Source organism: Scatophagus argus, chromosome 2 (genome assembly GCF_020382885.2).
Source record: "Scatophagus argus isolate fScaArg1 chromosome 2, fScaArg1.pri, whole genome shotgun sequence".
Taxonomy (NCBI): Eukaryota; Metazoa; Chordata; class Actinopteri; family Scatophagidae; genus Scatophagus; species Scatophagus argus.
Window position 1 is genome coordinate 23840591 of NC_058494.1, and position 15821 is coordinate 23856411.

The 15821-nt window shown below is 42.2% G+C and overlaps 1 protein-coding gene across 1 annotated transcript; it reads left to right on the top strand.

The window, feature by feature from the left end:
- Positions 1 to 572: 572 nt before the first annotated feature.
- Positions 573 to 12218, top strand: gaa2 (alpha glucosidase 2). The gene is made up of 21 exons (XM_046372234.1): positions 573 to 731; positions 1480 to 1601; positions 2114 to 2689; positions 3019 to 3164; positions 3335 to 3500; positions 3996 to 4092; positions 4639 to 4758; positions 5732 to 5850; positions 5965 to 6096; positions 6181 to 6291; positions 6378 to 6491; positions 6584 to 6668; positions 6754 to 6871; positions 7011 to 7144; positions 7806 to 7957; positions 8099 to 8247; positions 8337 to 8478; positions 8603 to 8701; positions 9382 to 9546; positions 9931 to 10077; positions 10511 to 12218. The coding sequence occupies exons 2-21, from the start codon at positions 1509 to 1511 to the stop codon at positions 10571 to 10573; spliced, it is 2928 nt and encodes a 975-aa protein (XP_046228190.1). The 5' UTR covers positions 573 to 731; positions 1480 to 1508; the 3' UTR covers positions 10574 to 12218.
- The last annotated feature ends 3603 nt before the right edge of the window (positions 12219 to 15821 follow it).

Here is a 15821-nt window from a genome sequence, read left to right on the forward strand (position 1 = left end):
GCAACTTCTCTTAAAGTTTAAACAATTATTCTAGATTGCACTGCTGGTTATGGGGTCAGATTTCTATCTGGTAGAAAGACCTGTTACCGTTTAAAGCACATTTACGGGCAGTCAGGTGACTCTAAAATGATCAGAATTAGCTTTATTGGCCAAGTATGTATAAACGTACCGTATAGGGAATTTGATTATTCAAAATAACTTTACTGTTAAACCCCACTTCTTCTTTTTTTTTTACCTCTCTACCTTCATACATTACCGCAGCACAGGTGAATTCATATTACCCGACGGATAGATTGCTCGTGTAAGGATTTTAAAAAACACCAAAGCTGCTCCTGAAGGCAGCTCAGTGGCAAGACGACTTACACTGACGACTAACTTGGCGGCACTGATAAGTTAAATAAAAATATCATATTTAAGTAATTGTGCATCTTTATTCTAATATTTTTATAGCATAATAATGTTTTCATGAGCGATAGCATCACTTTTTTTGAGTTTAGTTTACAGATCAAGCAGGGACATCCCACGACGATTGTACGAGGGCTCTTAAACAGGAAGTTTTAGAAATTACGAGTTTAGTGAATGCGGCATAAAGATAAACAGACGTGAGCCATGCAGACAGCTGTGGTTGTCTGCGATGAGAGTTTCAGACGTAGCTAACACAACATTTATTTAAAGAAAACTTTGTTCTGTATGCTGTGTTTTTTCCTGTCTATAGGATTCAGACTATTTGGGTAAGCAATACAGATGCTAACGCCCTTGTCAGCTAGCGTTAGCTCGCGTTAGCCACAGTTACAAGGCTGTTTAAGGTAGCTGAGGCTAACAAATGTTTTTTATTAACGTTAGTTTATTGCAGTACATCACAGTCAGTCACAATTACACGTGTGTAGTCAGCGCAGTTGATTTAGACATCAAATGTCTCCTTGGTGAACTTCAACATATGATTTGCTGTGCAGGGTTAGCTAACATTAGCAAAGTTACGAGATAATAGTGTCCTCTGGACAAAATGTGGCGCTACACATAATATCATGGGAGTTCATAATACAACCTTAGATGGTAATAACGTGACATGTCACGAGGGTATTGAGACATTCACCAGATTAAGTTTTATTAAAAGTTTAGCTGCATGTGACCGAAGTAGCTTCATTCTGAGTTCCAGTTATGATCATTAAACTCAGTTCATTAATGACGTTGTGATTGCGACTCTATGGCAGTTTAATGTTTCCCGAATGTTTGCACTAAAGAAATGATCTTCTTTCCTGTCTAAATGTTAAAGCGACCATGAATAGTCCCCGTCATTTATATATTATTTGCCCAACTTCTGCTTTCTGTTCCATCTTTCCGTTTAAAATGAAACCATTCAAATCAAGGAATCCATCATTTTAACGCGTTCTTTTGCACACTTTTCCAGGCGACTTTAGAAAGCAGGAAGTGAGACTTGCTATCACACTGAACTTTGTCTCTTCTTTCCCTCATGTTCAGTCACTCGCTTTAACAAACAAACCATCAGGATGGTGTCATACAGGCGGCTGAACCCTGAAGATGTTCACTTTTCCAGTGCAGTTTTGTTAGAAGAACCTCGTCCTGTCCAGGAAGAAGTTCAAGTGAGTCCATATGTTTAGGTATAATGTATTGGAAGTGTGAAGAATCAGTCTCTTAAATCACTGCTGCAGAAACTTCTTGCTCTTTCTTCAGGCTGGCAATGTTTTGGATGTTTTAGAATGTAGAGGTGTTTGTTTCATTCATTCATGATTATATTAGTTTGTTCTTCCTCAGGACTGAAGTGAATTGTTTCTGGCTGCTCTGATAATTTGCAGCTATTTTGATAATTGATCCATCGTTTAAGTAATTTTTCATGGAAACATGCTGAGTATTTTCAAGTTCCAGTTCTCAATTGTGAAGATTTATTTATTTTTTGTGGTGGTAAACTGGTGTGTTTTGCCAATAGAATTGCTCACTATTTTCTTACAATTTAAAGACTGAACAATTAATCAATAAATCGAGAAAATAATCATCAGTTAAGTGATAATAAAAATCCTTAGTTGCACTCCTGGTCTATTGTGAGTGTGTTGCTTGTTGAATTTCCCCTCTTTGTGATTGTGTGTGTGTTTTTGAGGTGCCGGAGCCAGAAGAAACCTCTTTGCTTCCGCAGAGGCCGTCATGCTCTGTCACCACAGGCCTTGTGGTGATTGGCTGCCTGCTGCTGCTCCTCTGTGGAGGCTGGCTGCTGGGCACCATATTCTGGATGCACAGTCCGTCCAACCAACAGCCGCATAGACCCCTGCCACCTGCTCATGCACACCAGACACCAGACTCTGAGGAAAAAACAGCACTAAATGACACAGCAGCTGCTTCCCGCCGTCAGGCTTGCAGCTTGATCCCTGAGGCATGGAGGTTTGATTGCTACCCTGAAAGAGGGGTGGTTGTGACCCGGGAGTTGTGTGAGGCAAGGAACTGTTGCTTTATTCCTGCATCCGCTCCCTCCTCCGCCACCCGCCCCTCAAAGCGAAATGGTATCCCTTGGTGTTTTTATCCTTCAGATTTCCCTTCCTACTCGCTTGTGTCAATAAATGATACGTCCCTGGGACAGAAGGGTGTGCTTGTAAGGGAGGTGAAGACCTACTACCCAGCAGACATCCTCACTCTGGAGGTGGAGATCCGTCATGAGACAGACACTCGACTTCGTGTCAGGGTGAGTTGTCACACAGTCACACAGCATACAATTATGTTTTTGTACAAGAACTTTGCTCTTAATATCTGTGCAGAGGACTTGTAGCGTCTTAGCTGATCTAGTATGTGGGTACACGAGGTCAAATATGCTGGAACCAGCAAATTTTTAACGCTTAACTATCAAAAAACAGTTAGCAACTTGCTCTTTCGATCAATGAATTGATTAATCGAATATTTGTAACAGCTCTAATCTTTAAACCTAATGGTTCTGCTGATTTAATTTTTATTACATATTGCTGTACATTATCTCGTTTGTAATTTCATTTGTTTTCCTCATGTTTCTCACTGTAGATTACTGACCCCTCTAATTTACGGTTTGAGGTACCGATCAATGTTCCCACTGCCTCCAAGAAGGCAGAAAGTCCAGACTACACTGTGGAGATTTCAAAGCAGCCATTTGGTGTCGTTGTGAAGAGGAAGGCCACAGGAGCTGTGCTGTGAGTCTGACTTGAATAGCTGCATTACGTTTAGGGTTATGGTTACAACTGGACATAAACCGGATACTGCAAACTCTTTCAAGACGCGTTCGGCTGTGAAAGTCATTGTTTGTTGTAACATAACAGTTAACTATATTATACTGTGTCCCCTTTCTACGATTTCCTGTTAGTCTGAACACCACAGTGGCTCCTCTCTTCTACGCGGATCAGTTTCTCCAGATCTCCACCTGCCTGCCCACTCAGTTCATTTACGGCCTGGGCGAGCACCGCTCCACCTTTCTGCATGATGTCCACTGGAACACACTCACCATGTGGGCCAGAGATGTGCCTCCTATGGTATGCAAATTAAAGTTCTGTCATTGTGCTGATTATAGTTACAACATTACAGCTGGGGAACGCTCCAGCCCCTCAGCGACCCTGCACAGGATAAGCGCTGATAGATGATGGATAGATAGGTATAGGAAGAGTAATAACATAACATAACCTTTTTGTAAAGCGTTCATTTAGAGCAGGAAAAGCTCTTGTGTATTTAATAACATCAGTGACGGCTCCATTCCACTTAGGGGAAGTCCTGCTGTTGTGCACGTTGGCTTTCTGGAGTATCTTTCTGTTAAACCTGATAGAACAGAGCCAACCTTTTATTATTCAATCAGTCATTTGCACCTTTTCCTACTGTGGTGTGTCAAAATGTCTTCTGTGAAAATGGACGCTATAAACAACATTCAGGACTTTGCTCCTTGGGATTATCGCTTGATTGAATGTGCTATTCGCCTTTGTACAAATAATACAAGATTTTATTTTAATATCCTCGTGTTATTGTCTACAATGCAGGAGCAGACAAACTTATATGGAGCTCATCCATTTTACTTGGCGATGGAGGACGGTGGGAACGCACATGGCTTCTTCCTGCTGAACAGCAATGCAATGGGTCAGTTAGTTAGTCAGTTAGTCGCCCTGAGGCTTCCTCTTCAGGTTTTGCTATGTGCAGTAATGCAGATTTTTACATGTTGCAACACTCTGGATCACAACAGTAATCAGTTTCATAAAAACAGAAGTCTCAGCTGAAATGGCAGGCACCATCATGACTTTCTGCAGCGTCATAGGAGCGTGACTGCAGCTTCCCAGTCTCACATAGAGAGGTCATTTTGAGGTTATGTTATATTTCCTAAAGACTGAAATCTCAGTCAGATTTTAATTTAACTGCTCTCCCTCTGCCATCATCATAAGGAATTTTGAAAATTAGCTTTTAATGTTATAATACAGATTTTTTTCTTTTTCTGTTTCTTATTGCACCATGAAGACTGTGTATATATTCCTGTACATTTTATTCCTAGTTACTCATTAAACTTTCTTTAATTATTTGCTCTCTAGCTACATGGTTGTGCATATCTCAGTGGTGATCAGTGTAGCTAATCCAAAAGGACTTTCATCTAAATATAATTTGATTCGTCACTACTTTTTCCTGTTTCTTCAGACGTGATCCTTCAGCCTGCCCCAGCCCTCACTTGGCGTACTGTTGGTGGAATCCTTGACTTTTACGTTTTCCTTGGTCCCGATCCGGGTTCAGTGATTGGACAGTACGTGGAAGTCATAGGTCAGTGAAGGTTTGCCAGGCTATGGACATGTGGGAACATCGTGCACAATAGCTATTTGATTGTCTTACAGGTTATAAAATTACTTTATTACAACTGTTACTTACTTCAAGAGCTAATTCCACATGCCAGTCTCTTGGCAGCACAGCCCTCCTGTTGATTGTAGCGGCTGACTTTGTGTGAGATTAGCTGTTTGAATGAAATGATCTTTAACAGACATGCCACTTTAGGCTACTTAAGTGTGAAAACTTCTATCTGTAAACTTTGTCTTCCTCCTCCTCCCACTCCTTTTCTCTTTTTAAGCAGATATTATTCACCACCACACATAACACCTCATAAATAAGTTAAAAAAACAAGCCCTGATTGTTTATCAGCAGTTGGGCTGGGCTCCTTACTTCCAGGGAAGTTTGGCATAGGCCCTTTTCTATTCCAGCATGACTGTGCCCCAGTGCACAAAGCAAAGCTCCATAAAGACATGGTTGGATGAGTTTGGTGTGGGAGAACTTGACTGGCCCACACAGAGTCCTGACCTCAACCTTATCCAACAGCTTTGGGATGAACTGGAACGGAGATTGTGAGCCAGGCCTTTTGGTCCAACATCAGTGTCTGCATGAATGGGCACAAATTCCCACAGAAACACTCCAACATGTTGTGGAAAGTCTTCACAGAAGAGTGGAAGCTGTTAGAGCTGCAAAAGGGGGACCAACTCCATTTTGATATCTGTGTATTTAGAATGTGGTGTAATGCTCCCGTTACTTTTGTCTATTTTATGAGTGAAAAAACCCTGTACAGCGGGTTTATGTGTCAAGTATAACATCAGGTTTGATCCACAGATACTGAGAGTAATAAAACACTCCACGGACTGTTGCTGTGTGTCTGATGTAATTCTGTTAATCCCAGAGTTTGTGTCTGTTCTCTCAGTTCCTGCATTTGTTACTGCTCATATCCTCCTCTTGCTCGCTCTCGTGTTCACAGGCTACCCAGCGATGCCCGTCTACTGGGCTTTAGGCTACCATCTGTGTCGCTGGGGCTACAAGACCAGCAATTCTACCTGGGAGGTTGTGAAGAGCATGAGGAATTATGGGATACCTCAGGTGAAGTTGCCCCAGTCCACAGTTATTACTGTTTGTTTTGTTTGTTTGTCTGTCAGTATGGCTTAAAGATTTTCTTCATGAAATTACAACTTGTGTGTGTTGGTTTGGCCGCAGGACGTCCAGTGGAATGATATCGACTACATGGACCAATTCATGGACTTCACTTTTGACTCAACAAGGTTTGCCACGCTGCCTGATCTGATCAAGGACCTGCACGCTCATGACCAGCGCTACGTCATGATCCTGGTACACAGGAGTTTGCATTCGCTTTCATGTGAGCGCTGCGTTTGATTTGGCTTGTTTGTGTGACAGTCGCGTCTCGACCTGCAGGATCCGGGCATCAGCAGCACACAGCCAGAGGGCTCATACTGGCCGTACGATGAAGGGCTGAGGAGAGACATTTTTATTAAAGACGCTGAAGGAAAAACACTTATTGGAAAGGTGAGACTCCTCCCTCTGTCCTCTGCTGTCAAGAGGAAGTGCTCATGGTGGATTATATATATAAAATTCTCCGTGTCTTCCTCCAGGTGTGGCCTGGTCTGACAGCGTATCCCGATTTCTCTGATGATGCAACACATGAATGGTGGTATGACAACCTTCAGAGGTTCCATCAGAAGGTGCCTTTTGATGGATTATGGATTGTAAGTATGGAAGTGGGAGATACTGTTGCAGAACTGACTCAAGTCATTGCACCTCATATCTTCTCCCTGACCTTTGTCTCATTCGTTTTCAGGACATGAATGAGCCGTCAAATTTCCTGGATGGTTCTACCAATGGCTGTCCGTCCAGCAGTCTTGAAAATCCTCCTTACACACCTGGTGGGAGAGGCGGCTGTCAAGCACATATCACACTGGAAACACAACACGGTCGTCAGCGTGTAAAATTGTTTCTTTGTCCTTTCAGGCGTACTAGGAGGTTTGCTGAGAGGCAAAACACTGTGTGCCACTGCACAGCAGAAGCAGTCCATACACTACAATGTGCACAGCCTCTATGGACTTATGGAAGCTAAAGCGTCTGCAAGGTGACAACCTGTAACACACACACACACACAAACACATAACAAAGATAAAATGCCAGTAGTTGGACGGCTTTATCGCCTTGTGAACAATTTGAGTCCTTTAATTAAATCCTCTGTCTGTCCACCGTGTCCTCTTGTCCAGTGCTCTGACGCGGATTGTGGCCAAGAGGCCTTTTGTGATCTCTCGCTCCACCTTCCCCAGTCAGGGGATGTACTCTGGTCACTGGCTGGGAGACAACAGGAGCCAGTGGAAAGACATGTACACGTCAATTGCAGGTTAGATCATTTAGACACACGTGAAATACTTTTATCTGCTCAATAAATTATCACTAGCTATGTTTTAATATTGTGAATATGTGTACAAAATAGAAGTGTACAAAAAACAAAACTGCACTGTCGCTGTCAGTTTTAAGGGAAGAGGTGATCATCAAGGTATTTAAAAATATGCTGACTTGCTCTCGCAGATGTAATAATTACACATATATTCTGCTTTATCTTAATATTAACATTTTGCCTTTCCAATCTTTATTCAGGCATTTAAAATTTGTTTGATCAAAAACAAAACGGTCACTTCATCCACATTGGCACAACTGTGAAAGTTTTAACTTTCCTGAAGCTCCATTTGTCATTTTTGTATTTTAACTTGTTTCAACTCAACCAATGCCTGCATATTTACAGGATTTTATTTATATTTACTTTCTTGTATAGCTGCTAATTTACGGGTTATGCTGTTCTGACGATCTCCATCACGTGGCAGCTAGACGTGTTATTGCACACGTGACTCTGTAGTTGCTCCATCAACTTCAGTAAAATGAGGACAACCAACAACACTCAAGCTAATTTTTTATTTTTTTTTTTTAGGTTTCCTCGAAGTGTGCATGGAATTGTCCATTTACTAGTTCTGTGTTCTCACCTCTGTGTCTTTTGTCTCCTTCAGGTATCTTGACCTTCAACCTCCTGGGCATCCCATTGGTTGGAGCAGATATCTGCGGCTTCAGCGAGGCACCGCAGGAGGAACTCTGTGTCCGCTGGACGCAGCTGGGAGCTTTCTATCCCTTCACGCGCAACCACAATGCCATCGACATGAATGTGAGAGTCTGACATCACTGCTCCAACGTCACCACAAAGCACCAGAAATAGAAATACTCAGGAGCTATTTGAGCATCGTAGTATCAACTGTCTCTCACTCCTTTTTCGAACATTTCACCATCTGATTAATTAAATTTACAGCCTCAAGACCCGACGGCTTTCAGCCCTCTGGCTCGCACAGCCATGAAGCAGGCTTTGCTGCTGCGTTATTCTCTCTTCCCCGTCCTCTACACTCTCTTCCATCACGCACATGTGCACGGACACACTGTTGCACGGCCGCTGCTGTTTGAGTAAGTGATGCTGTTTGATTTATCTTGATCTGACTTGGTTTGACTGGACTGGGAAGATCTTTGGCAAACATCTTGTGTCTTCTCCCAAGGTTCCCAAAAGATGTCAGAACTTATGGAATTGACAAACAGTTCCTGTGGGGGAAGAGTTTACTGGTGACACCCGTACTGGATCCTGGAGTCGACTACGTGGATGGTTACTTCCCAGAGGGTCTGTGGTACGACTACTACACGGTAAGACCAACACTCCCACTGTCAACACTCAGGCTTCCACACATGGAGTGCACTGCGTGGTGTGATTCCACAACAAACTGGTGTAAGCCGACTATTGAGCCACATGTGATTCTGCGCTTCCCAGGGCGACTCTGTGCACGGTAAGGGTGAAGAACTCCGACTCCACGCACCTCTGGATAAGATCAACCTGCATTTACGCGAGGGCTGTGTGATACCAACACAGGTAAACACTGGTTTCTTCATGCAGTTCACATTGTTGTTCCATTTTTTATGAATGATTCTGAATTTCCTCACCTGTAGGCCCGTTTACGCTGTTACAGGCTCTCGACAAAAGTTGACAAATGTGACAGAAATCTGGTGAAATCAGACCAAAACCTAAAGACGAGGCTGCGTCAACGTCAAAATCTTTATCATGTGCCTGTTGGCAAAGTCCACAGCTACAAACCAACTCCTGCTGTTACTCCTAAACACATTTACCTCAGCCTGCTGCCGCTTTTTCTCCAGGGTTCACAATCCCCCTCCTCATCCTCCTTTTTGGAGGTTTTCATTGCTTATGAGTACCATGCATATTGTTTTGTGACATTTTCAACACACGCAGCAGGTTGATGATACAAGTTGATAACATGCATGATAACTGCTTGCATCTGGTTTTCTTTTGCGTATTTTGCGGCACTACGAGTCACCAGGCTTTCCTCACACCATCTGACCTTCCTCAAAAGTCTGTTGTTGCAGAGCCCTTAGTTGCCTTTGTTTAGCCTGAAAAGCTTTTGTGATTTGGGTGAACTGGTCCTTTAACCTAAGCCTAAATCCATCCCGGATCCTGCATGATGTTTATTGGGATAACTTAACACGTGCATTTCTCTTGTCACTTTCGTTTTTCTTTCTTCACGTATGTTTGCACAGGCGCCCAACACAACCCTGTGGGTGAGCAGCGGTCAGCCTCTTCATCTGGTCTCGGCTCTATCTGAAGATGGCTCAGCCAGTGGTGATCTGTACTGGGATGACGGAGAGAGCATCGACACCTACGAGACCAGCCGGTACTCCTACATCATCTTCAACGTGGAAAAGGTGCTGACACTCAGCTATATTGGCCTCAAAAGAAAAAGGGTCCACATTTGTATCTGCCAGTGGCTCATTCCAGTCTGCTTTGTCTGATTCAGTTTGATCACCCGCATTTCTCGGGATGCCTGTTGTCACTAACTTTGTCTGTCTGGCGTTGGGTGCCAGGCAGGTAGGGCACAGTGAGTTGATCAGGGCTCTTTTTTGACGAAAAGGCGTTGAAAACAATACAGTGAGCTGAGGGACACTAAGACGGTCCATAGAGCTGAAGGGAACTGCGGGGTCAGGTGAAAAGTTCTCACTAAGAACGACCCCTTTCAGCTTTAATGTCCAGCTTTGCAGCAATATTCATTCAAATGTGTGTTGTTATGTGTCCATCTGCTTACGCTGCAGAACGTGATGACTTCAGAGGTGCTCCATAGCAACGTGGAGGCCACATACATCACCGTGGAGACGGCTTCCTTCTACGGTGTGAAGCAGAAGCCGAGCAGAGTGCTGGTGAACTCCCAGGATGCGGCGTTCACCTACAGAGTCAACCAGGTGAGGGTTTGCATGTTAGCTGTGCTTGATGAATCAGAATCAGAATTCCTTTATTTATCCCCGAGGGGAAATTCTTTAAATGTTCGTGCTGAGTCACGTGGACTGAGTCAGTTGGGCTTGTTGAAAGTGGATTTAGCCGTAGAGGTTAAGTGGTAAACGTTCTCGGTGAGTGAGTGACATGCAGGAAATCATCAAACGTGTGATACAACCAGTGATGTTAATTTTGCCTCCTCATTTTTGCACTCAGCTGAACCATTTGGTTATTTCCCATGAATGCAGCAGCAGCAGCAGCAGTAGTAGTTGAGGATTTACAGATAGTATTTACTTAAGTAGAGGTAGCAATAACAGATCAAAAATTAAAATAAGTAGTAGTAAAAATTGTATGAAGTGGAATGTAGAAATTCATGGCGTGTTTTCTCGCTTCTCCCTGCAGGTGTTAACAGTCGCAGATCTCGGGCTCAACCTCAGTCGGAACTTCACCATCAGCTGGATGTGATGAATCAGGGGGTTTCTAATCGTTGCTTTCATGTGCTGTTGGCTGTTTAAATCACAAGCTGCCGCACAGTGCAGTCTGTGAGTGGTGATGTCACTGCTTAGTGTTTTGGCTCTGTACTGCAGAACACTGGAGGTTAAAGGGAAGAATAACTGAAAGTGAAGGTATTTGTACTGGCTGAACAGTAGGACTTTTAGACCTTTTTACTGTGTAAACAAGGGCTAAGATTCCAAACTGTTCATCTGATGTGGTTTAAAAAAAAAAACAAAAAATCTCCGTAGTCGGTACAGAAACAAAACAAAGTGACCAGTTACCAGATAAGACAAAGTGCAGACACTCTGAAGCGCATGAGGACGTGTTTTTGTTCATCTCATTCATGGCTGAAAAAACGGACTCCTCACTGGAGTTACAGAAACACACATGAAGTAAAAACAAACAACACGCTGACCTGCGGTAGTTGGGACTCTAAATATCTTTAAATATCTCTGTGGAAAATTTCATGTTAGACAGCTTACAGCCGAATTGTCGCCTGACTCGCTTTTGGCTTCGTTAACTATTTTTAGTTTCATGTTTTGGTTTGATCAAATCCGCTTTTTGAAAATTCTCATCAGTGGAGAAGAGGAAGTGCAATAAGCGACATAGGGGGTGATCTGCCTTCTTAAAAATGTGTCTGAATATAGTTCATGATGTAAAATATATTTTGCTTGAATGCTGTTGACAGCCTGTTTTTGCACTAGTCAGTATACTGCGTGTCATAAAGGTGGATGCAGGTGCCTTATGATTCCTGTTGGTGTGTTGTTGAGCGTCTCTGTGTTCAGCTTTTATATCGTAAGCCTGTTTTCAGCGCTGAAGACCACAGCACTGCTATGCACGAGGATAAATTAACCACACTATAACAGTCTTCTGCAGATATTTTACTGTGAATTTTCTCAGCCCTGGTTTTCTGACACCTCTGGCAGGAGAACAGACAGCATTTCTTTGGTTTTCAAAAAGTTCTTCCTGCTCATATTTGACCTTGATGCTGTGAAAATCTGATTCTGATCTGACTTTATAGTTTTCACATCAACTGTGAAAAACATGCACCTTTCTAAAGTAACTCTACAATGTAGTTTGTGTTTATTCTGAAACCGTCAGTGCATGTGTGCTGTAAAGCAAAGTACACAAAACCCCAAAATATTTTTAAGCATGTAAAGTCACTGATTCACAGAATGATTTGTTCATGTTGTGGTAACTGAAATTGTAACTATTTGCAGTATTTTATGGTACATACTTGTGTGTAATATTTTTGTGTAATTGATTAAATTTAATTATAAGAACTATATGAAAACTGCTTGAGTTTTACTGTTGTTGTTTTGTGATAAACATCTTTTGGGGTAGCAAACAGGCAAAGAAAAAAAATGTGAATTTTTTTCCCCCAATATGTTGTCACCTTAAAGATTCATGGCAAAGAAAATTCATGTTGTCTTGATTTTTAGTATATCGAGGCCTGTTATGATCAACAGCTTTGATTTGAATTCATTTTACCTTCATCTGTGCTGCTGGAGCACATTTGCCACTAGAGGGCACAGTTTCTCAACGCTGTGATGATTGCTTTGTATGAGTCCTCATAGCTGATCCTGTGGTTTCAATAAAGGCTTCAAAGATCTCATAGTAGGTTTTGTGTATTTCTCAGTTTTAAGTGTTGAAAAATGGATCTTTTTCCTGGTTTGAAATTTTCTTTCCTGCATCTGCCACTGTGATTAAAGCATCCTTGAACAACATTTTTAATCCACAACAGGTCTCAGTAACCTGGAATAACCAAATATCAGGTTCAACTATAGGCAGTTTCACTGTAATATTAAAATGTGGTCATTTTATCTTTTTTTACTTGTCGTTCCAGAGTGAATCACATCCTTTGCGCATTTACAAACATCACAGAGTCTCAGGATGTCCCTCATTAAGACACATGGGGTCATCTGAGGGCTGAGCCAAATCATCTCGTCTCTTCAGAATTAGATAAACAGTTTCAAGCATGAGCAGCTCTTCATAGAAACTAACCAGGCTGTAAAGACGAGCTGTAAAGTGAAACAAGCATTTAAGAGCTAGGCCAAAACTTTGACTGGATCTCATGAGTCATGACACCAAACAAGTCCCCAATTCACACACTCTCACACTCTCGTCAGCAACAGAAGGTAAAATCAAACGGCTTTATCCCCCTCTGATAGCGTCGTCGAATCGTCCTCCACTGCTGATAGAGTCGCGATAGACTTGTTTTTATTGGCTCTGTGCAAATGTTCACAGGCTAACTGTTTCCAGATGGCAGTTTGTGGAGGACACATACATCGTTCAGCAGAGGGGGAGGAGAGAGAGCAGAGAGAGAAAGCGAAAGAGCAGCGGGGGTCTGTCAAAAGCATTCTGCTCGACTGACGAGGGCATTTCCTGTCTGGATTTGGGAGGATTAAGTATTTGTGCGTGGGGGGTTGGGGGTAGTGTTTGTATGGTCGGCATGTGGAGAGAGGGACAAAGTACAGGGGTTTGTGGGACTTTTGAGGGTTTGTCTACGTGTTTGATTTGATTAACCATGTAGTACATTAGAGTGAGAAGTGATTTACTGCCAAGGTTTACAAGTTCTTGAGAAAAACCCGTTGTTGCCGGATTGCGTTTCAGTTTGGACTTTCTGAGGTTGCTTGTGTTGTCAAGTTGAGTCATATTTATGTAACTTAGGCAAACCTTCATAATGTGTTTCACAAATGCTTCACAGTTTTATTAAATTGTTGTGGACAAATGATTATTGTCCGCAAGAGTTATGGGACTCATAAAAATACCCCAAACAGCTTCATTGTTCTATTGTCTTTCTTTTTCTGACTGGGTGGTTTTTTTTAAATGGTCTCAAACTGACAAAAACAGTACAACAAGAGAAACCACAGCTCTTCTTTTAAGTGTGTCTGCAGTTTATTTCTGTTCACTTATATTCATTCCATCAAGACCAACACTTTAGTGGAGTCAAGTCATTTTTGGCAGGGCCTCACGTTGAGGACCATTCAGGACTTGGGTTTTGTTTTGTGATTGGAGTTAGATTTTGGTAATGATTAAGTGAAGGTATGTCACACATGGATGATCCTCATGAGCTTTTTTTAATAAGTCAAAAGTATGTATGCCCTTCATTTACCCTCATTGTTGAAAAAGGAAAACAGAAAACTAAACTACACAAATACAGCCCCGGGAAACGTTTGCATCTCACAGCAGTTTTTTCTTCGTCTCATCAGAGATAAATCATCATCTTATTTGCTCGTCACTGAATTCTGACCCGTTTCTGCTAAACTCCCCTGTTGTTCTTCCAGTTTGAGAATAACAACAGAAAAAGAAGGAAAGCAGGAGTTGCTTTATGTAGCTGCGTTTAGCCTAATTTGAGCTAAATGCTAACATGAGCCTGCTAACATGCTCACAGTGGCAATGCTAAGATGCTAATGTTACTGTGTTCGCTAAAGTGATCACAAATTGAATATCAGAGACAAATTTCACCACAAACCAATCAGCATCAGGTTAGCATCAAGCAGAACCAGAAGTGTCAACCTCAGGGTGACGCTAGAGGAAAAGTCAGTAAAGAAACACTGAAGTCAGTTATGATTCATCCTCTGGGGACCATGATGTCTCTGCAGTGACTGTAAAGACCTCTGATAATCACAAATGTTTTACCGAGTGAAAGTATTTGGAAACAAAGAGCATCTGCACCTTCCATTAAAGCAGAGTCATGCAGTGTTACACTCACCTGTTGCATTCAGGTTCCACACCTACAGCCTTTTGAATTTGGTCTTTCTCAAGGGTGTGGTGAAGTCTGTCGCTCCCTGACGTGGCTAATCAAATATTTGCCTTGTGGTCAGATTTACTGTTCTTACTTTCACTTTATTGTGCACTCTTCTCATTCATATCTCCTTTAGGTAACATATTAAACTGTGTTTTGCGAACTAAAACTCTTAATCTTTGTCTGCTCACCACAGAATCCAGTTCTGCTGGGGTCCACTTCTTACATCTTCTCTCGATGGTCTGAAGCTGTAACTCTGGAGCTTCATCACTGATGGTTGAAGAACTTTCCATGTGATTGTTCAGGCAACATTTGACCTAATGAAAGGATCATGTGATCAGTGTAAATATAGAAAAAACTAGTGTGACTCCTGACTCAGTGATTCAAAACGCGTGGGGTAATATTTGAGTACAAGTTTCAGTTTACATCTGAAGTCAAAAACACACACACACACACAGTGAAGAACAGTTCTGATTGGCTGACAGCAGGACAATACCTGAATCTTGTCAAGGAATTTTAGAAATTTCAGAGACTTCTTTGCTTCATACCGAGTTGAACAACCCTGACATTTTCTGGCCACATCCAACAGTGACGTCACTTCCACGTCAAGTAAACCAGTCACTTTAAAGCAACATTAAATAACCTTTTTTGGCAACTCGGGGGACAGGAAGTAAAGCTGTGAATTATCACCAGTTATTGAGGTTCATATGCTAACATTAGACAACAAATGCTCCACTGTGTTCACCAGCTGTGTTTTGTATCTGCTCTTTGGAGCTTGGCAGGTTGCGTACAGTACATAACAGAAAATAAAGTCGCTAAAAGGCTCAGTAGAGTCAAAGGAAAGTGCGAAACTGTGTGATACGTTATGGCTTCCACATTCATGTAGCAATCTGAGCTATTGCTAATATGAATTATTGATTTCTCTTATTGCAATTTAAATATATCACATCACATATCTCATGTGGTCTCTGAATACCCTGCTTAGCCTGGAGAGAACATTACTGTAGCACCACCTGAAGGCAACTGGGATGGACTGGGATGGCTGGATGCTTCCATGTTGTCTAAACCTGTTTGAAAATGATGGCAGTTTGCGTCAAGCAGTCAAAAGGTTCATGAAGTTGGCTGGAAATTAAAGGAAAATCATCAATGACATCAGAAAACGAGTTTCTTAAATTATACTTCTGTGTATTGACACCGAGCAACCCAAATCAAGGTTAAGATGGTGGGAACCGGTGACATCTACATGACAGGTACAGATTTGTGGTGTTTTATTAATGGCCACATGGTGATGCTCTCATCAGCAGACGCGCAGGTATTTTCCCATGGTCTAATTTTCCACCTAATTTAACTGACATGTGCGCATAATTCCGCTAACACACAGACAAATGCACAGGAACAGAAGAGGGTGAAGTGAGTTTGAATGAGCCAAACAAAGCCCGTCTCCACTGCTGGCCTGCTGCATTGTGGACT